A 25,377-nucleotide genomic window follows, 5' to 3' on the forward strand; every position below is an offset into this window, starting at 1 on the left:
TTAATGTCACCTTCAAAGACCGAAAGTTAGTGGGACACTGAACATTAGTGTGCATTATAAGAGATCCGCCACCGAGCAAGCTCTCACATCAACAGAGTTCCCTAAGGTTACATATAGGCACCCAAGTAAAGATAACAACTAACAGAGGACCAATTGATCAGAGTACTCAGTCCTTTTGATTCATAGAGTAGCTTCATTTCTCTACAGAGTCCATTGATTCCAACGTCTCAAATTGGATCAATGGCCATTTTGGAGCAATTAGGAAAACCATTTCGAGTCTGGCTTTAGACGCAGTCCTATTGGAGTTGGGGGAGAAAAGAAATAGAAGAATCTTCAAAGATAGAAGAAAGACCCAGTGAAGCCAACATTAGAAGCGAAGATCGAACTGAATTAGAAACCTGAGACCTATTGATGCAGGCTGGGGGGAGAAAGAGAAGAGGGTAAGAAGAATAGGAGAAGAATTGAAGAAGAAAAGGAGAGGGAAGAAGGGAAGAGAGAAATTTGAGGGGAGAATTTTCAATCCATCTTTTTGCCAAAACACTATCAAAGTTCAATACATGAGGCCTATATACATGCAAGTAAATTACTTTGGAAATAAGATCCCTAAATCTAAATAACATGAAAATAAAATGTACCACCTATCGGGCCTCATAAGTTTCTACGATCCTCGTCACCTATTCACAAGATCTATTCACGAGTGGCATTCGATTATACATGCAGAAAATCTAAATCCAAATTGGGGTTGAGGTGTTTTGAAAGATTCCTCGCCTTCAAATCTTCAAGAGTAGGGGTGAAATTTGCTTCAAGTCGGGTTGAGCTTTTGCTAGAATATGAATTGGATGGAGTCAACCCGAACCCGACCGATTCTACAGTAAAATCTAAACCGGAATTCCCAAAAATCTACCTAAGTTGCACCTCTATTTAGGAAGGGCTAACCTCAATACTAGTTGTCGAGGGGGACTCTAAAAGCATCCTGGTCGTCCATTTAATCAGTTCATCTTGGATGCGTCCCCACATTCAATTGAACAGTCAAAATTAAGGTAAGGACCATCTGATAAACAGTACAGATCCGACCGTGGTTCCAATAAATCCAATATATCATAATCAAATTTGCTGCATATCAGGGGTACTGATATTGGCACTACTATGTTTTGATAATTGCACTAACTTATTTTGCATTTTATCGTTTAAACAGCTGTCAAAGGCTGTTGTTGCGGATCCCAAACAGCTCTCAGAAGCCAAGTAACAAAGAATAGCCAAGGGATTGGGCCTGTACCCCAATCGTTGAGGACTTGAGGCTTTGTTTCCCAACCTTGAGGTAAGCAGATAGAAAAGCTAAGCTCGTGCGATTATCAACACATGGTAGTGCCAATATCAACCCTCCTCTTCTATATAAAACGTAGAGAAGTGAAAAGAAAGGAGGAAAAAAAAAAACAGAAAGCAAAGGAAAAAAAAAATGGAAGACGTGTTAACAGAGTTACCTCCTCCTTCAAGATTTTTCCTCGAAGACCTAAACAACTTCTCTCCTCCATCACCCTCTCTACCTCCTCCATTCATCATCTTCTACTCTAACCCTAACCCTAACCCTAATCCCTCGCTTCTCATCATAGCCATTTCTCCCCCATCTCTCTACCTCCTCCATCACGCCACCCCCAAAACCCTAATCGGAACCCTATTCCTCCCGGAAATCCCCGCCGCCGGCAACTCCCTCGAACCCTCACTCCGTGACAAATCCTGCAACATCTACTCTCTCGATTCTTCTCCCTCTGCCATCCTCATCACCGTTCAATACTCCGTCACTGCTGAAAGATCCCACGACGTGGCTCGATCTCTGCTTGAAAAAATCCATCCTGAGAAAATTCTCATCTTGGATTCCATCCAGAGCCGGAATTTCCGTGGAAAACTCTCCGTGGACGAAACCCTAACCTATAAGCTTGAGACTTCGAAGCAGAGGTTTGATTTAGGAGGTCCGATGGTGAGGAATTTGGATTATTTGCCTTCTGGTAGTGTGATCGACGGTTTGGCTGCGGCGATTTTGGCGCAGAGTCAGATCAGGAAGATTAAGGGCACTCTCTGCGTTTCTTGGCCGGATTCCGGCGATTCGGCGGTGCCGGTGTTTAGATCTTTGATGAAAGATGTGTTGCCGGAGTTAGGGTTTGGAGTTGATGATGGATCTTATCGTATTTGGAATAATCGGATCGATTCTGATTTGTATACGTGAGGGTTTTTTTTGTGAAAGATGGCAATGAGGATCGATTGGATAGATGGAGTTTTTAATCACAGAAACTTGTAATTTTGTTGGAGATGAATTGATTTGTCAGGATTCCACTGATTTTTCTATGAAATTTCTCTGCATTTGAAGCTTTTTTTGCCATGATTGGGCGTATGTGGGGCATAAAATCCTTAGCTAAACCTCTCATTGAGTTCAATCAGCAGCTATTTTTAGTTTCTCTTGAATGTTTTCAGATTGCCTTGTGTCCTCTGTGGTTAGAGATTAACCATTATTCAGATTAATTGTAGTTTTTAGTTTCTCATAAACTAAGGTTGAGTTGGGTAACTATTCTCTTCATTCTTATTCTAGAATCAAGAATCAAGAATCAAAGAGAATAGATTCTAGCTTTTTCGGATCAGATATCATGTGCACTGTAATCTGCGAACTTAAAACCCGGTGATTCTTCGTGCAATTTTTTTGTAGCAGTATTACAAAGTTAGGGGTGCAACTCGGGTCGGGTTGAGAGTTTGGGCAACCTGACATTTTTTATTTTTTATGAAATTTGGTTTTTGTAGGCTTAAAACTCGTGTTGGGTCAGGTTGGGCTCGGGCCGGGTTGGAAAAAAGGTTCCTCGGGTTGGTTGGGGCTGAAACTCATCGGGTTCAGGTTGGAAAAAAAACGTTTCTCGGGTCGGGTCAAGTTGGCCTCAACCCGACTGGAGTTACACCCCTGTTACAAACATAGAGCTCACTTCTGCTTTCACTATCGTGATGCAAATCAAACCACATGAGAAGCAGCAACAAACCACAATCAGGAGGTTCAATTCAAGGAAGTGTGAAAATGTATCATTTCCTAATAACTGAAGGTCACCGCTATTTGTAAAAATGAAGTGCCATGATTTCAGTGAAAGATGTTGGAGAAGTTACCCAAAAGAACCTTCTATAATCATCAATTTCATTCCACCTTCTACAAACATACCAGCCTTCTTAATAGCAGAAAGAAAACAATGAATCTTTAACACTGTTGTTGCTAATCTCTGAGACTGCTTCAGACAATGGAACCTCTCTGCTTATGTCATTACAACAATGAGAGACCCACAATGTTTCATCCTCCAATGTAAAAACCCTAGAGATATATGACCTACGGGAGAAAAGAGAGAAGGAAGAAGAAAAAAGATTAAGAGATGATAACCCCCTAGGCCCTAGCGAAGAAGAAAAATCAGAGACTCAAAACCCTATACTAAACTAAATTACATTCGAATCCTAATCATTTTCAAATCTGATTTAGGATGGACAACATTGTCAAAGCTTTCTGAAATACGATTAAGTGGGTTCTGCCTTTTTTTCTCTCTAAAAAGCCAAAATCCCCTCTTTCAATATACGAGTTTTGGATAGTAGTGGGAAGACGATTTTCTCAGGTGGGAAGTGAGGAGGACGAAATTGGGAGTACCCACCCCAATAAACTAATTAAGATTCTCGGAAGCAATAAAAAGTCACTCCAGATAATCCGATTAGCAGCCCTCTGATAATCTAAAGATGCATCTCTCTTACAATAACCCAAACGCAACCTAAGGCAACCAATTGTGAGTCATAAACTGATTATTGGACTCATAAATTGAATGTGAAGATGTGCCAAGTCTAACTCTTGTCCCCTAGCACTTCTACATTTTTTTTCTCCACCGAGAACAAAGAAACCCAGAGCATGGAGAGAATGTTGTTCGGTAAACCTGGCCCATTCTGCCAGCTTCTTGCAATACCTGCATCTTTCTGCATCATCTGTCACTGATTTTAGTTTGCAGGTAACTGCAATCAGATTATGAGGGCCTTCTGAAAGTAATTGAAACTTATATGGGAGAAAGAGTCAACATAATCTCAAAGGCAAAATTAAAACAGTTAAATGATCCAAGCCTTCTCGAAGGCAAAATTAAAACAGTTCAATGATCCAAGCCTTCTTTTACCTAAAGACAATATAATGAGAACTGAAAGGGTCCCTTCTTTTAGAAAAAAGGACAAAATAAGGAGAATATAATGGGTTAGGGACATTCTACTGTTGCTGTGTGGCCTCGGTGGCGGCTTTCTCTTCTCCAGGGGCAGAGGAGGTGGTTTGGACTGTAGCCATGGCCATGACTTCTCCAGGGGGCGGATGATCAAACCTGCATGTTGCCCCATATCTGCATGACCCAGTCTTCATGTAGAACGGACACACTATCGCACCCTGCCAACATAAATAATCTCATCATCAATCTTCCCTTTCTTGCTTCTCCTCTTGTTACCAAACAAATAAAACAGCCAATAAACTAGAACAGGAACGAGAAGACAGGAACAGGAAACAACCTTGGAACTCAGATATTATTACTAATCTAAAAAATTTCAAGAAAACAAAGAAAAGTGAACATAGGGAAAACTTTGGAAACTCCAAACATTTTTTTCTTTGAAAAATGACAATTTCATTAATAATCATAATAGGGACAAGATGTCCCACACCAAGTACATAGATATGGAACTGAAAACAATTTCAGAACCTGTAACAGTAGGTAATTTTAAGAAACAACAACGAACATGCACTCCGTGAGTACTCCTTACTTTGCTAAGTCCGCTGCCTCATTAGCCGATCTTCTTCGATGTTCAATCTTGGGCTCCAATATTCTTATTAGATCCAAAATATCAGCGATTAACCCTTGAATCCTCCAAGGACCCCTTGAAGCATTTGGTGCCCACTAATTGCTTTCGCTGACTCCCTTTCCACAATTAGGTGCCTCATGTCATATTCAAAGGCCCATCGAAGGCCAAACAGAAAGGCTCTTACTTCTGCCTCGTTTGCATCACACTCCCCTGCCAGCCCTGAGTAGGACATGATGGTTGCTTCCTTTTCATCCCTTATCAGACCCCCAATCCCAGCTTTACCTGGATTTCCTATGGAGCTCCCATCGAAGTTCAGTTTCACCCAACCCGAGGGAGGTGGCTTCCACTTCGGCATTGGTTTAGTCCGTAGCTCTGTCCCATATGATCGCCCACCAGTTACGTAGAATATCAATTAGACCATATGGGATTCTCTTTTTTGCTTTTGCACAGGAGATGATTTCCGATCTTATATTCGCTGTAATTCGATTTACACCTTCTTGTTTCCTCAAAGATCCGTCTATTGCGTTCTTTCCAAATGTTCTAGACAATGGCATATAGGATAATTTTCCATAGCATCCTCTCTAAGTCCCCAAAAGGGCTGGTGCTCTAGTTTAACAATACTCTCCTGATAGATTTTGGATAGACCCATGACATTCCAAAAGCCGAAACGCCTTGGTCCATAGTTTAAACGAAAAGGGACAGTGTAGCATAAGGTGGTCTAAGGTCTCTTCCGCCTCCAAAAACAAGACGCATCTACTAGCTACATGGTATTATGAATAGCGACAAGAAGTATACGGGCATATTCGCTAAGGTTGATTTAATCAGTGTGATCCTCCCTCCCAACGAAATGTATCTTCTCTTTCAAGTCGCTAACTTCCGTAGGTAAAATACCCGCTTCACAACCTATTACCACTGCATACTTCTTGACCAGTTCCTGGTCCACATTAATTCCTGTCATCATGGTTTTACGGAAATTAATTACCAACCCAGATACCAGCTCAAACCATCTAAAAATGCGCCTCACATTAACAACTGAGGATTCCTCATTTTCAATGAATACCAAGGTATCATGTGCAAATTGCGGGTCTGTGATTGCTTCGCCACTTACACCCGCTTTCAGACCTTGGATCAGGCCCAAGCTATTTGCCTTTGTAAGTATTAAGCTCAAGGCTTCTACCACCATTATAAACATATAGGGAGCCAGGGGATCACCTTGGTGCAAACCCCTACAGCTTTTGAAGTATCCTTCTGCCGATCCATTGATTAAAATCGAGAAGCTATTGGAAGACACCACCACTTTAGTCCATTTCCTCCATCTTTGCCCAAAGCCCATACATTGTTGTATGTCATCTAACACCTCCCAGACAATATGATCATAAGCCTTCTTAATGTCAATTTTGAGAACCAGACCGGTCATACCATCTCTTTTTACAGAGTCCACCACCTCCTTGGCGATCAACACCCCATCGAGAATCTATCTTGAATCAACAAATGCTCCTTGGAATTGCGATATTGTGCCGCCCATTACGCCCTTTAATCGCGCTGCAAGAACCTTTGATATGATCTTTGAAACACTATGAATTAGGATAATCAGACGAAAATCTTTAATTCCAATGATCCCTTCCTTCTTTTGAATAAGAGTTATAAAAGTCGCCTTTGCCACTTCGCTAATAATGCCCCTTTCCTGGAATTCAAAGATAAAATCCATCACTGCTTCCTTGACTATGCTCCAATAATTCTGGAAGAAGGCCATGGAAAATCCATGCGCCCCTGGAGCTCTGTCTTTCTTCATCGAGAAGATGGCATTTGCCACCTCATCTTCTGAGAAATCTCGATCCAAGGAACTACTCTGTACCACATTGATGGGCCGGAATTGTCGTCCTTCAATTTTCGGACGCCAATCCACTTTAGTGCACAGAGTGGAATAATACTGGATTATCCTATCCATGATTGCATCTGTAATCTCCACCAGTTCCTCTCCTTCCTTGATACAATTTATAGTATTAACCCTCCTTATATTCGCCATTCGGTGGAAGAATTTTAAATTATAATCGCCTTCCTCTACCCAAACAGCCCTGGATTTCTGCCGCCATCGGATCTCTTCCCTCCTAAGAATCTCCTCATGTTCTTCCAGCAGGCCAAGCCTTTCAATCTTTACTTGGTTCGAGAGATTCCCATTTGCTTCCTTCCCCTCAAGGGACTCCAGAGCAGCGAGGACTTCCTCCTTTCTTATCTGATTTTCCCCATCAACTACTTTTTCCCATTCCTTGATCTTCAATTTGACCCCTTTCAACTTTTTACATAGAACAAAACCTTTCCAACCCTCAACTGGACCTCATCCCACCAAAGCTTTTGTCTATCTTCAAACTCTGGTAGGTCACATAAGTCAAGATCAAACTTGAAGGGTCGAGGCCCCCCTGAGAAATCTGATATTTCTAGTAAGATTGGATTATGATCAGAAACAGGTTTGGGAAGGGCCCGTTGAACAAGCATCGGAAAGTGATCCTCCCAATCATGTGAGATTGGTATACGATCCAACCGACTCATAATTAGACGATCCTGGTTGTTTGACCAAGTGAATTTCGATCCTTCCAAAGGCAAATCAATCAATTCATTATCCAAAATTAAATTAAAGAGATTCCTCATGCTCGTCGTGATCCTTCCTGGTATATTCTTTTCAACCGGAACGCAGATTGTATTAAAATCGCCCCCCACAATCCAAGCTCCATGCTATTGGCTACAAATAGTGACTAATTCTGACCACAGCTCCCTCCTTTCCTTGGCCCTCACTGGGCCATACACCACCGTCAGAACCCACTTTTCACCCCAATTCGACGAATTGAACCTAATCGAAACAGAAATCTACCGATCGATAGTTCCTCCATTACGAAGAACCCCTCCTACCAGATAACTACTATTCCCCTCGTCCCCATAGCCTCTTTTGCCACCCATTCTCTATAGTTTCTCCCCCACAATTAATTAATGAGATTATCAGTTACGCCCATAATCTTTGCTCCATAATCGCAATAAGGTCCAGTTTATGATAATGAACGAGATCCTTTAACTGCATGAATTTTCCGGTCCTCCCCCATACCCCTAACATTCCAAAATCCCATCTTCATTTTAAACAATTTTAGACCACCCACTAACTCCCCTTCATCGGCCTAAAACCGATCTGTACCCCTAACTGAATTCTGTTTCCCAATAAGTTACCAAATTTTGCTTTGAGGCCAATACCCCTTAATTTCCAAAAGTGAGGCCTACCCGAAGCCCTCTTATTTATCCGGTCCTTTCCATGCTTCTCTGATAAACTCACCTTATACTCCTCCTTAGACGGTACCAGAAGATGTAACACAGAATCGAATCTTCCGGACGAAATCTCCAGACTAGATCGATTCTTTTTCTTTTGCTTTTCGTCCAACGAGACTGCGAGCGCCCGACTCCTATTTGACCTTAGAGGGCTTTCCAACAAGCCATATTCATGCACAATGCCATGTGTATCCTTCGTAAGTAGAGCCGAAGCGGACATATGACATTCCTCCTCTTTTCAAAATTTGAAATTTGAATTCAAATTAGGCTGGGGACCCAAACGGGCACAGGCAAAACAGTCTTCTTCGTCTGACCTACTCCATCTTCATGATCAACAGTTGAGGCCTTCTTGATGAGGAGCGGCAGATCTAACGGTCTTGAAGTAATCCTAAAATCAACTGACTTCACACTCCAGCTTTGCGGCGACCGAAAATTTCCCAACTCCGGCTCTGACACATCCAACCCCCGATCATTCCCCCGCCGGTGAATCTTTCGTATTGTTGCCCCCTCCAAAGAGTCAGGAAGTTAGGATCCACCCCTACGCTCTCCACTCCAATTATGAACAAATTGTCATCAATCTTTAGACGAACAAAAGTTCTTTGTAAACTCCATTCATTCTTCAACACCTTTGCAGATGCAAAGCTCATATCCAGACCATGATCACCTTCAAACATTCAATGATTCATTTTTCATTTTTTCACCTTTTCGTGGTTAACTTCAATTTAAATGTTGAATCAATGCGCAAGTTTGAAGACTAGAATGGTCCCTTTTTTATTTTCCCTTTTTTCCTGGTTAACAACTTCACACTTGAATCTTGAATCAATACACAAGATAAATGTTGTCATTCAACTTGTAAGAAAATGGTATCTAATTCTAATAATCAACAATAAATTATCTACAAGTCCTGTGCAATTTTACAAGAATAAGGAGGAATGCTACAATATGGTGCAAACTCATTCTAATACACAGACACGCTCATTGTCACATAGCGGGCCCCACTTATGGTTGATATGTACTGTCCATTGGACAGGACCTATGTTGGATCCCCGATGTACCAAAAATCACAACAATGAATGGGGACTGGGAAAGATTATATATAGGAAATGGTTCACATTCAATGACTAAAATACACATCATTAGATACTATGACTGCCTAACTGGCTTGGAGATCCAACATATGTCTTAACAGATGGGCAGTCCAGATCAAACAAAGGTGGGATATGGGTGTTCCTCATTCAATTACAATGGCCTCCCTAGTGAAGCATTCCTCAAAGGATAGGAACAGCTATGTGTAATCTTTTTCAAAATTATATACACGCATTTCTGAGAACACATACCTCTCTTCTTGGGAGGCCTGCAAGAGTAAGTTTCACATTTGGAATGGCTTGCTTCATCATTGATGGTGTTGGTGCCGAACGATCAATGGGGTGATGAAATTTGCATCTTTCACCAAACTTGCACTCTCCAGTTTTCATATAATGCTGGACAAAATAAATTAAAAGACGAATGAAGATAGAGCGTTGATAACCAATAGTGGACTGGTATCCGCATAACCATTATTTGTTATAATCACTCTGCTTTACACTTGTTTGATTCGCTACTGAGAGCTTTTCGGTATAGCCTTTGACAGCCAGTTTTTAAAAGTGGAAAATAAAGAGGATGGTGCCATTATCAAAGGGAAATGATATATCCGCCCCTTTTGATTACTTGGGACACCCAGCAGCAGTGTACGTGGCAATCAGCCCCATTGAATCCTTCTGGCCTGAAGTAAATCAGCCCCTCTGCAGTCATTGATACACTGCTGCTGGGTGTCCAAAGTAATCATAAGGGGCGGATATATCACTTCCCGTGTCAAAATATGGCAGTGCGGATATCAGCGCCAAAAACAATATACTGATTCTTGTACAGAGATCGTGGATAAAAGAAGGGTAAATGCTCTGGGAGCTTCTTGACAAAAGAGCATAAATGAGAAACAAAACAAGGCTTCACAGTAATGAAAAATAAATCCCCACTAATAAGTAGCTGATAATCGCAATATATTATAGATTCAAAATTTTTACATGGTTTTGAATTTTCACAAGTTGGATGCCAGAAAAATGCAGAACAAGTTTGCCAAAAGCATATGGCAGATGGCCATAGTCTATTATCATTTTTTTGTACTTCTTGGCACTCATTTTATGCACATGTATTATATATATATATATATATATATATATATATATATATATATAGGGTCTCAATTTTTATGAACGAGTATTGTAGGCTCTAAACAAAAAGCCATGATTTATTATTTGCCTAGCCATCATGTAAAAGTTTGATGGCACTTCAAAACGTGGTATTCTCCAAATTATATGACGCTAGTGATAATAAAGTTGCATATCTTTCCTAACATGTGAAACAAAAATTGGATATCAAATTGAGCACTAGAATACACAATTGTCTTCATACATACATCACATTCCATCTGCCCTGGTCGTTGAGGATAGACAGTTGGCCCCACAGTTGGGCCCAATCCCATCTGCACAGCAAAAGAAGATAATTTAAATCAGTAATTCAAGCTGTAATTGTCTTAACAACATCGGCTGAGACTTTTGATATTCTTAGCATCCCATTTTCAACATATCCATTAGAAAGCTGCACAGTTGTTCATGTAGTCAATAAAAAGGGCAGCCCAGTGCACGAGGCTCCCACCATTGCGGGGTCTAAGGAGAGCTAGATGTACACAGCCTTACCCCTGCTTTGCAGAGAGGCTGTAACCGTGACTCGAACCCGTGACCACCAGGTCACAATGGAGCAACCTTACCGTTGCACCAAGGCTCGCCCTCTGTTCTTGTAGTCAATAGAACACCAAATAAAAGCATTTGAAGTTTCGAATTTACCGGTGCTTGAGCTAAACGAGGATCAATGTTTGGTAGAATAGAGGCAGCAGGATTCATAAACCCAATGGGAAGACTAGTGGCTGGAGAAGAAATCATTGCTTGTCCTAGAACAGCAGCAACCGGCGGATTGATAACTGGAAAAATTTCCAAATCCAATGATGAAATTTTAACAACACAATTCCCAATCATATAGTTAGCTATTCATATTGGACACAAGAGGCATACCAGTCCTTTCTGGATGATTAAAACGGCATGTTGCACCATATTTGCAGCTGAATGAAAACAAGGAAAACAGAAATAATTAAAATTGCAATCACAATATAATGAAATGGTTGAGAAATTTGCTATACGCAATGACAAACAATGCAGAAAGGGTGAATTTCACCTGCCAGTCTTGAGGTAGAACGGGCAATCAATTTCACCCTACAAAATGAGACAACCCAGTGAATAAGAAACAAATAATAATTCCATCTTAGTGAATTATACCCCTAATCATCAACGAAGAAAAATTAATCCTTAATGTTGGCATTTTCAGGATCAATTGCCACAGACAATGCTTTCCCATAATCTTCCCAAGGCAAAAATGGCGTCAATAAAAAGCAAATTAATAACATAATATAACGATTTCCCAAATTAGCTAGAAATAGTAACCTACGAGACTTAAAATGAAAAAGAATGAAGGGTGAGCGGACAAGTAGACTGTAAATGAACAAAGTTCGGGAAATTTTGCACGTGAATGTAACAAGCAGTTGTTTTAGAAATATAGGACAAGTAACAAAGATAGACTTTACGGCCGAAATTAGACAATCATGGTCAAAATTAGACAAACTGTTTACCGGTCGTATAGGCAATCCCTTGGAATTATGCAACAATGCTGGAGTGAAAGGAACAAAGGTCTTCACTTGGTTCGCATCTCCAGTTGCCATTTGACCATCCTTCACAGCCGATTCATTCTGCCCACCCGCAGAAGGATCTTCTCCAGCCGATGGAATTTGGATATCTTTTGGGTGATGAAACTTACAGTTCGCACCAAACTTACATTTTCCACTCTTCATGTAAAACTACATTATTTGAAGGTGGTGTGAATATCAAGAAATATGAATAGCAAAATCCTCTTATCATAGAAGAGAGTAAAGGAGAATTAACTTACGGAACAAATCGGCTCCGATGGCCTCTCAGGTAATACAGAAATATCAACAGTTTCAGAAGCACCCTACCAGAAGCAAAATAAACCATAACCAGCTGCAATACTTAAATGACCAAAGGGACAAGGATGAAGTCAACCTATGACTTACTTCCACAGATGCATTTAAAACTTCTACGTTATCTTTTGGATGGTTGAACTTGCATCTGAAGCCGAACTTGCATTTTTGAGTCTTCAAGAAGTACTGAGCCACATTGAAGGGGGAAGAGAATAAGAAAAACATAGAAAACAGACTAAGTTAATGGGAAGATGAAGCAACAAATATAAATGGAAACGATTTTGAATGCATGCTCACAGGGCAATCAGGTTCTCCAGGTCTCTCTGGAAGAGATTCACCAACAGGGATAAGTGGGACCTGCGAAAACAAGAACTAAATCAGGATAATATGCTAAACAGTCATAGTGAAGAACAGAAGATATGCAGATTAAAGATAGTTATATTTAGAACAGCACCACCTGCTTTAAAAAACAAGGAAACGAAATGCAGTAAAAACATATAGTTAGCAGAAGCAGGGAGTGTAGGTAAGAATGGGGATGAATGATCCCAGCAAGATTCAGATCGCCTTTCTAATCAACTAAGAAGTAGTGGCTTGCGTAGTACTTTTAAAAAAAAAAAAACCAATATAATACAAAATATGACAATTTACAACTGAAAATATGAAATGTAAGATTATAATATCTATATTTTTGTATCTAACATTGGTAATATTGACATGTTAATGAATCATGTTAATTAAAATATAATAAATGTGAACACTGAGGACCCTAATGGCAAAAAATTTAAGACAGATCCTTTCACTTTCTTCATGAAAATTTTCTAAAGGATTCATTAGCCGACCCCAACTAGTTTGGGACAAAGGCTTAGTTGAGTTGAGTTGAGTTGAGAGCAAGAATTCATTCAAAGAGCTCGAAGATGAAAAAGTCAACCTCTTTTCCTAGTTTCAATAATTTAACTAACTGGTAGTGATTTATTATGAACGGGTATGATACTATGATAACATTCTAATTAAACTCACCTTTTTAAATACCCTCCAAAAAATTTACATCAAAAGAATGCCTTGCAATAAAAGGGGCATTGTAGGAAAAAAAGGGAATCCACAAAAATAAAGTTGGGTCTAATAATAATAGTAGTAGTAACAATAATAATAGTAATAGTAATAGTAATAGTACTACTAGTAGTAGTAGTTATAGTAATAGTAACAATAATAAGAGTAAAGTTTCCTGCGCAGCTGCTTCAAAAACTCATAGTAATAGTAGTAGTAGTAGTAATAGTAATAATAAAAGTAATAGTAATATTAATAGCACTAGTAATAGTAATAGTAATAGTAATAGTAATAGTACTAGTACTAGTACTAGTAGTAGTACTAATAATAATAAGGGATTTGCTAAGGTCCATCGCAAAAGGCTTTTCGCAGCTGGTCTGTCGCACTTCAGACCAGACACCTCGTTAATGGAGATAAAAGCTGTTGTTTCCATTCACGAGGTAGCTAACTTGCAACAGACCAGCCGCGAAAAGCCTTTTGCGATGGGCGCTAGCAATTCCCTAATAATAATAATAAGAAGAAGAAGAAGAAGAAGAAGAATTATATGAGTAAAACATATCGCTCTAATATAAAGTTCCCATATACTCATCTACGGTATAGAATAGAAACTGAAGAGAATACAAAGTAAAATATATCAAAAATCAAATAAAATGTAAAGAGCTTTTACTAGAAGTAAACTAATAGCAGCATATCCATGGAAGATAGAAAATTTAAAAGATTGCGTTGACAAAGTAAAGTTTATACTATACTGTCAAATAATTTGTTGGTTTATATCAAATAGAAACAATAATAATAATAAACCATCACCTCTTTCCAGTCTGGGATTCCACCCTCAGGAACCCAAAGAGGATGGTCGAACCTGCAGCTATCTCCAAACTTACACGTTCTTGTCAACATATAGTGAGCACAATCCTTCTCTCCAGGTCGCTGTGGATAAATAGGCAGATTGCTTGCACTTTCGATTCTAGGGCGCTTGGCCAAAGAATTTGTAGAAAATAAAGCTTCACTTTGCACAATACTGTTATGAGTTCCCAGAACAGACTGGTGATAGAGAGCTATATCGGATAATAGAGAGAAATACCATAAGAAAACAGCAGCATATATAGAGGATAGTATATAATTATATGTTGAAAATAATAAGGGAGTAATAAATCTAAACATAATGAGTGCTTAGAAGACCAAAATATGCAATAGTAAGATAATAAATCTAAATATAATGAGTGCTTAGAAGACCCAAATATGCAATAGTAGATAAGAATTATAGCCACCACATATAAAAGAGCTGTGACAGGAATAATATGAACTTATATTCAGTAACCCCTACGAATTTAAATGGTCACAGATGCAAGCAAAGTTTATGAACATGCCATAATTCAGCAAAGGTGATTTGGGAGAAGAAAAGGTTTAACTAGGGGTTGGGCCTGTAGCTCAATGGTTGGCTTTGTTTCTCAACCTTGAGGTCGCAGATTCGATCCCAGGTTACCTACCCAAAAAAAAAAAGGTTTGATTGAGATCCAAAAGTAAGCCTAGAGGAGGCTAATACATCATTCGCTTTGTTTCTCGACCTTGAGGTCGCAGGTTCGATCCCAGCTTACCTACCCAAAAAATAGGGTTTGATTGAGATCCAAAAGTAAGCCTAGAGGAGGCTAAAACATCATTCTAACGTTAATAGTGGCCCCTTGCTCCAATCCTTAGCAAGGAGGGTCATTATGATCTATGATGATTTCTACTGATTTTTTCTAATTTTGGGATGGATTTTTAATAGGTTTTGGTGGTCACTGCAAAAGAAAAAATATGAAAATCAAATTTAGGCAAATTTTGGAAGGTTTCTAAGAACTGAAATGCATCATTGGGTTTTATTTGGTAACTTGAGATTGGTAAAGAGTTTAGGGAAGTTTAAAAAGTTAATTTATAGAAATTAATATTTTTAAAAGTTCCCAATTAGAGGCAAGGTGGTGGGTTTGTTTTGGGAAACAAGGTATAAAAAGTGTTCCATTTTATAGAAATACTCTATGATAGAAACTAGGCTTTAATTTGTGAAAATCTATTGGATTTCTCGAGTAATCATTCCATTATCTAACAAAGTTCTACTCTTTTGGTGGATACCTAGTTTCTTAGATCAAATTGGTATCTGAGCCAGTTTGGTTTGGGAGGTCATGTCATAATTCGTGATGGCACCAAAGAAAGTTTCTAGCGATCCACAAGAAAGGAATGATTGATTGTAGTGAATTCTTTCATTGCGCAAAGAGGAATCATAGAACGAAAGTTTTAGGAAGAAGATAAAACCATCAACCTTGGTCATCATCTTGGGGCTCCAACAAAGAAATTCTAAGCTAATGTCGCAGTGATCAAAGATAAGAGAGAAAATTATAATGAAGTTTGATTTATTCAGGTGCAAGAATCGAGTCTCGGAAAAAAATTAGAGTCTCGAGTCTCGGATGAAAATTATAATGAAAATTAGTATGTTTTGCATTAGGAAGGATTTCCAACGGTGTTTAAAAATGCGGATGCGGCGCGGAACGCGGCCGAAGAAAATCCTAGTTGACTTGGCACGACGCGGTCGAGTACTCGGTTGACACGACTGAATACTTTGTTGACGCAGTCATAATTCGGGGGAGTCAAAAGGAGTTTTTATTGACTCTATAGGGCAAAACACGGAACGAGGTGGCAAAACGCGACCAAGGTTAAAGCGATTCTACTCTGGGGATTCCATGATAACGCGGTCGAGTACTCGGTTGACGCGGTCATAATTCAGGAGAGTCAAAGGATTTTTTGTTGACTCTCCAGGGCAAAACACAGAACGCGACGGCAAACGTGGCCAATGTAAAGGGGAGTCTACTAACCCCATGATGACGCAGGGAAGTTTTAAAACTATGATTTCGATGGTATCTTCTAGTGAAGCATAATTGCGCCTTCCTCACAAATCAAACTTAAAGGTGAGTTTCCTCCACTCAAGGGGAATTAAATGTGAATAAAACTCGTAAAGAGTCCCGTAATTTAATAAGATGACACGGGATACAAAGGTGATAGACCAAAATCCAAAAGTAGATTGTAAGGAGAACAAAAAATCATGTTGACATCAATGGTAGGTCGTACAGGGCTCCCTTCATCACAAAAAAATTAGCAAGCTAGTTCATTATAATTTATGATGATTTATGTCTTGTGACAAAAAACATGAGTAGTATTTTTTGGGCAACACTTGGAATCTTCTAATTTCTGAAATTGTTGTCTTTCGATTTTATTCGTTAACATAGATTCAAATTTAAAGAAAGTTTAGAGCATTAATTAGAGAGATTGCAGTCATTTTGGGAACTTTCCAAGTATAGAAACTGTACCATTCAAAAAGAATGTACCAAATTTATTTTAGTTCTAATATCGAATATTTCTATTTTTATTTTGGGCTACTCTCAAATGAAATAGATTTTATTTAGGTCAATGTAAGGTCTGAATCTAATCAACTACAAATGGTTAGGATAAAGTAGGTTCTAATATGTATGCACGTATGATGTATCTATATGAGTTTTTATATAGTGTCCGCATGTACATGCAAGTACACCCAAAAAATAGTGGGGTCACATTATTGGATGATCCAAACCATTCATTTCTTGGGCCCGACTTAAATAGGTTGTGCCCCGAAAATCATCTCCATAGGATATGACCTTAATCCTCTAATCCGTAGGGGTTAAAAATGGATATCAAGGGGGACCCGCCACCAGCGCGCGCGCGCACCTATAAAAATTTCATGCATTATTGGAGAGGTTAATGAGTCATTAACAACAAGTTTTACCGATTGGTTTTTGGTTTTATCTACTTTGATCATGTTTTGATCAAATCTATCATCATTGTATCTCTCTCTAGCATTGCTTTGAAGATATATTGGACTGTTTGTGTGATTGCTCAATTCTCTAGCAAGTAGCGATCATTGTATCTATGTAATTAGATCAGATGTCTAGTAGGTACCAATGTAAACTAGTCGATCCAAATACAAGTGTAGCTAAAATCATAAAGAAAAATTAACCTACTGAATTTCAATAGAAACAAATTATTTTTAAATAGATAATCTATAACAGCAAGTAACGTTTTTATTATTGTAAACACTTATGCTACTGTGTTCCTTTAAATCTGTCTCGAAGCTGGATGCATGCTCTCCCACAAACTTTTTTAGAACAAATTACAGCAGCAGCAACACATATTAGTCAAGGGAGAGAGCCATTTTCATCAAAGGGAAGAGAAAATCATCTCAACAGAAGTTCACATGATAAATCAGCCCCAAGGAGAACAGTTTTGCATTATATAAATCCATCTGGCAAAAGCATGCTATTTGAGCCATTCAAAAAAAAAAGCATGCCATTTGAAAAAGATAAAGTTAGAAAAAGAGCCATCTTTATCAAGATCATCCCAATATAAAGCAAATGGTTTTTCATGAGCTACAATGAATAAAGATCTGATCACTGAGGGAAACAGACAATGGTGCCACCAAAAAAGACAAATGCTCGCACTTCGAAACTGCAAGCATAGTAGCAGTAGCATGCTTACAAAATTACTTCAAAATCAAATGGCATGTAGAGCGAATAATAGTAAACGGAGGTACCATTAAAAAAAAAAACAAAGAAAAGAAAAAAGTAAACGGAGGTGCAAACAAATCAACACTCACAATTATTGAATGAATCAGGATCACATGCATAATGAAGCAGATTCCCATTTCCTCCAAGCCCATAGTGTTTTTTTTTTCTAAAAATGCTTCACCGATTGTTAACTTTGCAATCATGACCAACACCTTAATTCTTGCACTGTGACCTAACTTCCGCAGTTCAAGCGAATTCCCAACAGCTTACAAATCAGTTTGAACTGAACAATCTTCAGTGCATAATGCTCACGTTGCCAGCTTCACTTCTTCTATTTATCTTATGTTTAATTAGCCTCTGCTTCTTACCAATAAAGACTAAAGAAAGCCTCTTCTTACTACACAACCAAACTCAAACTCAAGGTTTACATCATCTTACTTCATAGTTCATGCAGAAATGTCTCCAATATCTCCTCTAATCCCACAATAAAACAAATGAGAGAGAGATAGGTATAACTACCTATTTACCTCAAGTATTATTTTTTTCCTTTTTTTTCTTGAACAGGTGAAAGACTACCAAAAGGAGAACACAAGAACAAGAAAAAAAAAAAGAAGGAGACAAGAACAAGCACCAAGACCATGCTGCAACAAACTAAAAGAAAATGAATTACAACTCTCACATTCCGCCCCAGACAAATATATCAAAACAGCTGACTCCATAATTAGCAAGCTTGTAGGCATTAGAGTTCCTTTCTCTATGGATATCAGAGAAGGAGCAATCTCAAAGGTAGAACAAATGAAAATCTCTTTGAAGGGGTGTCACCACGGAGGTCTCAAATCACCGTGAATCCAAGAGACAGATATGCATCCATCGGTCAAGTTCCATAGATTCGAGAAAGCAGTGGGTAGAACAGCACAGCGATAGAAAGATTCGGAAATCGTATTAAGAAATTTCAATTTATCAATTGAGAAGATTTTCTAGGCTGAAATGAAGAAACTTTCATTATTTAAGAAACCAACTGCACGTGTACAACAATCAATACAGAACTGAAAGGTTTCTTCAAAATCCAGAGAAGATAAACAGTTCATGTTCATTGTGATTAAAAGAAAAGGCTAAATAGATTATTCCGAATCACCTCAATATGAGTGAGTGAACAGAATGATGTGTTGCCCCCTGATGTAGCTAAAATTGCATCATCCATTAATACTTAAAACTCCGAAATATATCCATAATTTGCAGTCATCGTAGAAGTACTTTTTGCTGCCCAGTATCCATTTGAGTCTCCAGATATAAAAGGAAAATCAAATGAGGTAGAATGATAGGAGACTCGCAAAGCTAAAATTTTGAAAAGAGATGGCCTAACAAAATGATTGTGTTTGTGAAAAATAATTGAGAGAAAGGTGTACGAAGTACCAAATCCTTAACAAATGCTTTTTATCAAGATCCTAAATTGTCGTCAAGAAAGCCCCAATCAAATATCATAAAATCATTTTTTTTTCGAAATGAATTACAGGAGTACAATTCTTTTCTCCCATAAAGAAAAACATATGAAGGGGACCATTTATCCCCATCATGGAAATTGGCACACATCTTCTAGTAACATGTCCCAATGACATCTGAAAGGAAACAGTGGTCCTTTTTCAAGGCCCTCCAAAAGCCACTAACCACTGCAATTTGCTTGACAGGTCTTTGCAAATGAGATTCATGCCAAAGGTCATCATTGTAATATTCATCTGCTTGAAACAAAACATATGCATGCTTACTAGTTACTACTCAGTAATGCCAAGGAATCAATTGCACTTACATGCCTTCAGTACCAACATTACATGCACAAGGTAACATTACTAATATAACAGATATGGCTCTAAGGGCATAATGGAAGGTAAGAGTGCAGAAGCGCACAAAACACTGATTAAAAAATTGGTAAATGTCATGAACAATTCCAAAAAATTGAATCTTAGAAAGTTCAATGAGAACTGAATACCAAAAATTGACCTTTTAATAGGAAGATGAATCAGGGGGAGTCTGATGAAATGATGCATGGACAAGTAAAATGAAGTGAATTCACAGGGGCCTGGCAAAGGAATTTTTTCTTTTAAAAAAATGATGACCTTGAAAAATTATTGTCTTTGAAAAACAAAAGAAAAGTGTATGGAAGTCGCAAAGTCTCAACAAATGTTTTTATAGTCAAAATCCAAAATAGCGGTCGAGAAACCCTAATGAAATACCATACCATCTGCAAATGAATCCATACTAAACCCCACCATTGGAACTTTCATCTCCTTGCAACCAAACATATATGCTATTAGTACTCAGTGATGCCAAGGAATCGGTTGTGCACTTGCGCTTACACCTTTTTTTCTAACGATTGCGCTTAACACACCTTCAGTGCCAGTAATCCAGTATACTTGCATAGCTACATGAGGCAACATTACCGAGATATATCATGGAATTATCTCAAAGACGTGGTTTCTATCCCTATATTGAAAGGTCAGATTGGGGCATGTGCTACTCATTTCAAAACAGGTAGGTAATGTACACAGAATACACACACATACAATGTTTTGAAAATCAGAATTGAATCATAAATTGTAATATGGGTGGAATTGTGTCGGATCGTAGATCGTATCGTAAATCATAAGATTAATTCATATTTATATACACATGTATCAAAAAAATATTAAAAATTAAAAATAAATCAAAGAATAATAAAATAACTAGCTATTCATTTTTCCATCCAAATCGATTAATTTAAATAGGAACTGCCATGATTAGTTATCCAGTATCATAATATGAATTGTTTGCTAACAAACTTGACCTATACTAATCATCTATTTCCCATCCAAGCTCATGCATATTGGATAATAATCTTAAAGATAATAAAAGACACCAATTCATTTCAATTCTCAAAGAATCAAACATCAAATGTCAAATATCAATTATAAAAAAATCGGTAAGTCATCGATGTTGTCCTTGTTATAGATGTCTCCCTCCTCGATGTAACTAATGCCTTCAAGCACATGCAATGTGATTCACTGGTTCAAATTGGTTCGATTCATTTCTCTTCCTCCTCAGTTTTCTTCGTTCTCACGAGAGGGTTTTCGAATGCTTCATCTAATGCATAAGGTAAATGGGGTCTTTCGAAAGAAAATTTTATTTTCTTTTATAGAAAACTTAATTAGGATAAATCGCACAAATAGTATCAATTGTACACTTTATGATCAAATTGTAAAATTCAATCGAAAATTGCAGGATTCAAACAAATTAAGATTCGATCATGGGATTCAATTCGTAACCCATGAGATTTTATTTGAATAGTAATTATATATATATTATATATATATATATATATATATATAGGGAAAGGTGAGCGTACTCGGTCGAGTAGATAAGCTTATCTACTCGGTCGGGTTAAAAACAGTGGGGGCCCACATTTTTTGGGTGATCCAAACCATTCATTTGAAAGGCCCTTACCTAGATAGGGTGTCCACAAAAAATCAGCCCCATAGGATGATCCTAACCCATCCAAATGTGGAGGGAAAAATGGGGAAAAATGGACAAACTGTGTTTGTCCACAAATCTGCCCATTTTTTCCTCGACTGTTGGATGGGTTAGCATGATCCTATGAGGCTGATTTTTTGTGGACACCCTATCTAGCCTATCTAGGTAAGGGCCTTTCAAATGAATGGTTTGGATCACCCAAAAAATGTGGGCCCCCCACTGTTTTTAACCCACCGAGTAGATAAGCTTATCTACTCGACCGAGTGCACTCACCTTTCCCATATATATATATATATATATATATATATATATGTGGAATTTCATTTGGTATCCTTATCGGTATGCAGAAATGACCCTCAATTGTGCAACTTTTGTAATGATGATCTCTAAAAGTAAACAGCATCTCCTCAGCTTTATAAATGCCAATATTCTCAGGCCCTTTTTAGCCTAAATCAAGGGAAGGAAATAACCCCATTACAGAATCACATTTTGCAACCTAAGAAGGCCATGATATAAACTCTAACGGATATAGCAAAGAGGAAGTCTAAAATTCAAAGGTACAAAGTGCTCTGTTTGTCTTTGTTCTCATTTATTTACGCTTGCGTAAATTCCTCTCATCATGCATCTACAACTCAGCCACGACTGCACTGGCATTCTGAGCCTTGCACTTCTGTGAAATGATCTTTCATGACAAGATCCAGACACTAGCCTATATCAATAGCTCATGGTTTTTCCAATGAGATGGTTTTCAAAATTTTCTTACTTGCTTTACTAAAATCAAGCTCAGTAAGATCAAAATCTGAGGCATCATGTCCAAATAATCAAAAAATATCCAGTGACGGACAATATTACAACACCTGTGGTGTAAATAATCTGACTTATAAGACTATAAAACTCAAGAAGAACAGAATGAAACAAAAGGTAGAAGCGAAACAAATAAATAGCGTAATCTCATGAAACATTGAAAACCAACAAAGTATCGTCCAATTCTGATGAACTGATGTAGTCGCGTAAAACAGAAGTGATAAATCACAAGAATAGGAAATCGTACTCCTACGATAGCAAAATAGAGAGAAGAAGAAGAAAAACTCCAAGAACGGACGTTTTCTCTTCAATTCATTAATTTCATAATCAAAATCAGAAGTCCCATTACATGTCTCATCCACGCCCTCATACTAGCAAAAGAAAACATCTAAAATTGGCACTTTCATATTAAAGGCAACCTAAATATTAAAAAGTAAACTCAATCCTAAATGACCTCATTTAGCTATGCATGGAATGGACATATTCCTTATTTGGTCACGCATGTAAATAGAGATAAATCTGTCCTAGTTGGCATGAAAGAAAATGGAAATAAATCTATCTAATTGGCATGCATGAAACTGGAAACAAATCAGCCATAATCGTGCAGGAAAATAGAAACAAATCAGCCCTATGATTTGGGCTGCAGCCTCCCCGGGTTGGAGAAAATCCGTCATCGGATTTGAATCTTCCAAACAACACATGCTTTCGGCGGTCCTCACCTCCATCACTCTTCCATGGTTCAAAAATACCCGTCATTAACTGAAATTGACCCAACCACATTATATAATTCCCAAGATAAAATATATTCTTTCTTGATCTTCAATGCACTTGAAGCCATGAGTAACCACCGTAGACTTCAAGATAGGATCTAATAAAAATTGGTTAAGATAAACTGATAAAGAAATCGACGTAATATTTTTCCATTCGCCCATCCTTACAATCTCTATTAATCCTCCTAATTTGCTAACAGATCTAAACTCTTTTGGTCCTGCCCTCATCAACAACCACTTCTAGTGATTTATTAATCACTTGGTCTTCCTCAAAAAGCAAAAACTCATTGTCTGAACTTTTAGGAAGGATTAAATATCCTTCATATGAATATTCGTCGAAGATTGGTGGTGACTCTCAAACTACGTTTTCTTGCTCTAAGAAATAATATAATGGTTTCAAGTCTGGTGAGACCTAATTCCCAACGCCTAGAATTACCTTCGGTAGCCTCAGCCCTCGATGGTGATGTTGGCTCACAGCATCTACGTCTTATCCATCATCTTTGGCTTGAGAAAAAGTACAAACCGATCCCAACTGTTCCGTGAGCTCCTCCACTTGCCTCCTCAGCTATCTCTTCTTTGGCTTGAGAATAAATACGAATCGATCTCGAGCTATCTGCCTCATTCTTGGTGCCATCGATGAACGCTTGATCGCAAACTCAAGCGATGATACCAGATGATGTAGTCGCGTAAAACAGAAGTGCGAAAATAAATCACAAGAATAGGAAATCGCAGACCTCCGATAGCAAAATAGAGAGAAAAAGAAGAAAAACTCCAAGAACGGACGTTTTCTCTTCAATTTATTAATTTCATAATCAAAATCAGAAGTCCCATTACATGTCTCATCCACCCCCTTTTATGGAATCTCATGCAAGCAGAAGAAAACATCTAAAATTGGCACTTCATATTAAAGGCAACCTAAATATTAAAGAGTAAACTCCATCCTAAATGACCTTATTTAGCTATGCATGGAATGGAGATATTCCTTATTTAGTCACGCATCGAAATAGAAATAAATCTGTCATGAAAGAAAATGGAAATAAATCTATCTAATCGGCATGTATGAAATTGGAAACAAATCAGCCCTAATCATGCAGGAAAAAAGAAACAAATCAACCCTATGATTTGGGCCGCATCACAAACAAAACTACCGATGTAGCAAATAATCCTGGGCATTTAGAACAGGAAAGCAAACTCAACTAAAAGAAGACTGCATGCCAACACCGCTTTATAAAGCACTAAAAAAAACAAAACTGAAGCAGAAAAAAAAATAATAAGAAACCAAAACCCTAACCTTCCGGAGGCCTTTTGACACCAGGAACCGCAGGCTCAATCCCCGATCCTTGCATGACATCGACACCAGGCCAGGTCGCCGACGGATAAAACGAAGGCGGTGCCGCCGCCGGAGCTGCTCCAAATCCACCGGAAAATCTGCTCGCTGTGAAATTTCCGGTACCTCCGGCTCCAATGTCGGTGCCGGAAAACCTAAAACTGTCGTTCTGGTTCATGAACATCGATCCTCTGTCAGAAAATCTGGAAGAATCGATGGTGGAAAGGGGATCAGAGCTGAGATATCTCGAAGAACCGATCAAAGAGAAATCAGGTGGATATGGATCTGGAATGGAACCAGTGTTTAATCTAGATGAGTATGAGGAAGACAGATTGCTCCCTCCGTAGCTAGGGTTATAGCCATAGATATGGTTAGCCATGGAGGATAATCGAGTAGAGATGAAGAAACCCTAGAAAGCAGAAGATGAGAGTAATGCTCGGGGAAATGAGAGAGCGATAATGTGTATTGGGGTTGTAAAGGGAAAGGGATAAGCAGAAAACCCTAGGAAGAGAGGGTGATAAAGGGTGGCCAGGTGACGTGTATCAAGATCTCCGGTGAATCTCTCTTTTACGTCAAAGCCCTTGCAAAGCAGCATAGTTACACCGAAGTCCGTATTTGGAGAAGTAGGGACTGATATCTGCACGACCATATTTTAAGGTGAAGGGCGCCATTGCATAAATAAGGTGAAAGGGCGCCCCCATTGGTTGAAAGTGCATTATTTATAATAGCACCTTTCACCTTATTTATGCAATGGCGCCTTTCGGTTTATAAATAACCGCTATTATAAATAATGCACTTTCAACCAATGGGGGCGCCCTTTCACCTTATTTATGCAATGGCGCCCTTCGGTTTAGATAGCTTGCCGGAGAAGATGATTGGTCACCGGAAAGAGAGTAATGTCACCGGATAAGATGAAGCGAGGATGCCAAAAAGGAATTGAACTCGCCGGAAAAACAACGAAACCCTCTAGAACACAGAATTGGCAAAAATGCGGGTTTAAGACCCATTATATAGAAAAGAGACCACCCGCATGGAGGAGCGGTCCCGTCACTTCAAATGACAGGACTACCGCCACGTGGCGCCTCTCGGTCTGTCCCCGAAATCGACGTCCATGATGATGTCTTTATAAGCATCATTAATGGG

General features: G+C 38.6%; 2 protein-coding genes across 3 annotated transcripts; one reads left to right on the top strand and one right to left on the bottom strand.

The window, feature by feature from the left end:
• Nucleotides 1–1,408: 1,408 nt before the first annotated feature.
• Nucleotides 1,409–2,361, top strand: LOC143845735 (trigger factor). Its single transcript, XM_077354145.1, has one exon. The coding sequence runs from the start codon at nucleotides 1,457–1,459 to the stop codon at nucleotides 2,219–2,221; it is 765 nt and encodes a 254-aa protein (XP_077210260.1). The 5' UTR covers nucleotides 1,409–1,456; the 3' UTR covers nucleotides 2,222–2,361.
• Nucleotides 2,362–4,036: 1,675 nt separating this feature from the next.
• On the bottom strand, nucleotides 4,037–24,890 carry LOC143891636 (zinc finger CCCH domain-containing protein 8-like). Of its 2 annotated transcripts, none has more exons than XM_077396174.1 (12): nucleotides 24,199–24,890; nucleotides 14,075–14,268; nucleotides 12,521–12,580; nucleotides 12,317–12,409; nucleotides 12,172–12,234; nucleotides 11,858–12,082; nucleotides 11,407–11,444; nucleotides 11,247–11,293; nucleotides 11,022–11,155; nucleotides 10,595–10,660; nucleotides 9,480–9,623; nucleotides 4,037–4,426 (listed from the first exon to the last, which is right to left on the bottom strand). In XM_077396174.1, exons 1-12 carry the CDS (start codon nucleotides 24,611–24,613, stop codon nucleotides 4,256–4,258), a joined length of 1,650 nt encoding a protein of 549 aa, XP_077252289.1. In that variant the 5' UTR covers nucleotides 24,614–24,890; the 3' UTR covers nucleotides 4,037–4,255. The 2 variants fall into 2 exon arrangements, with proteins under 2 accessions (XP_077252289.1, XP_077252288.1); XM_077396173.1 differs by having other exon boundaries at nucleotides 14,075–14,322; nucleotides 24,199–24,889.
• Nucleotides 24,891–25,377: the final 487 nt, after the last annotated feature.

Source organism: Tasmannia lanceolata, unplaced genomic scaffold (assembly GCF_043159265.1).
Source record: "Tasmannia lanceolata isolate RefF3 unplaced genomic scaffold, GAP_Taslan_0.1 ptg000015l, whole genome shotgun sequence".
Classification (NCBI taxonomy): domain Eukaryota; kingdom Viridiplantae; phylum Streptophyta; class Magnoliopsida; order Canellales; family Winteraceae; genus Tasmannia; species Tasmannia lanceolata.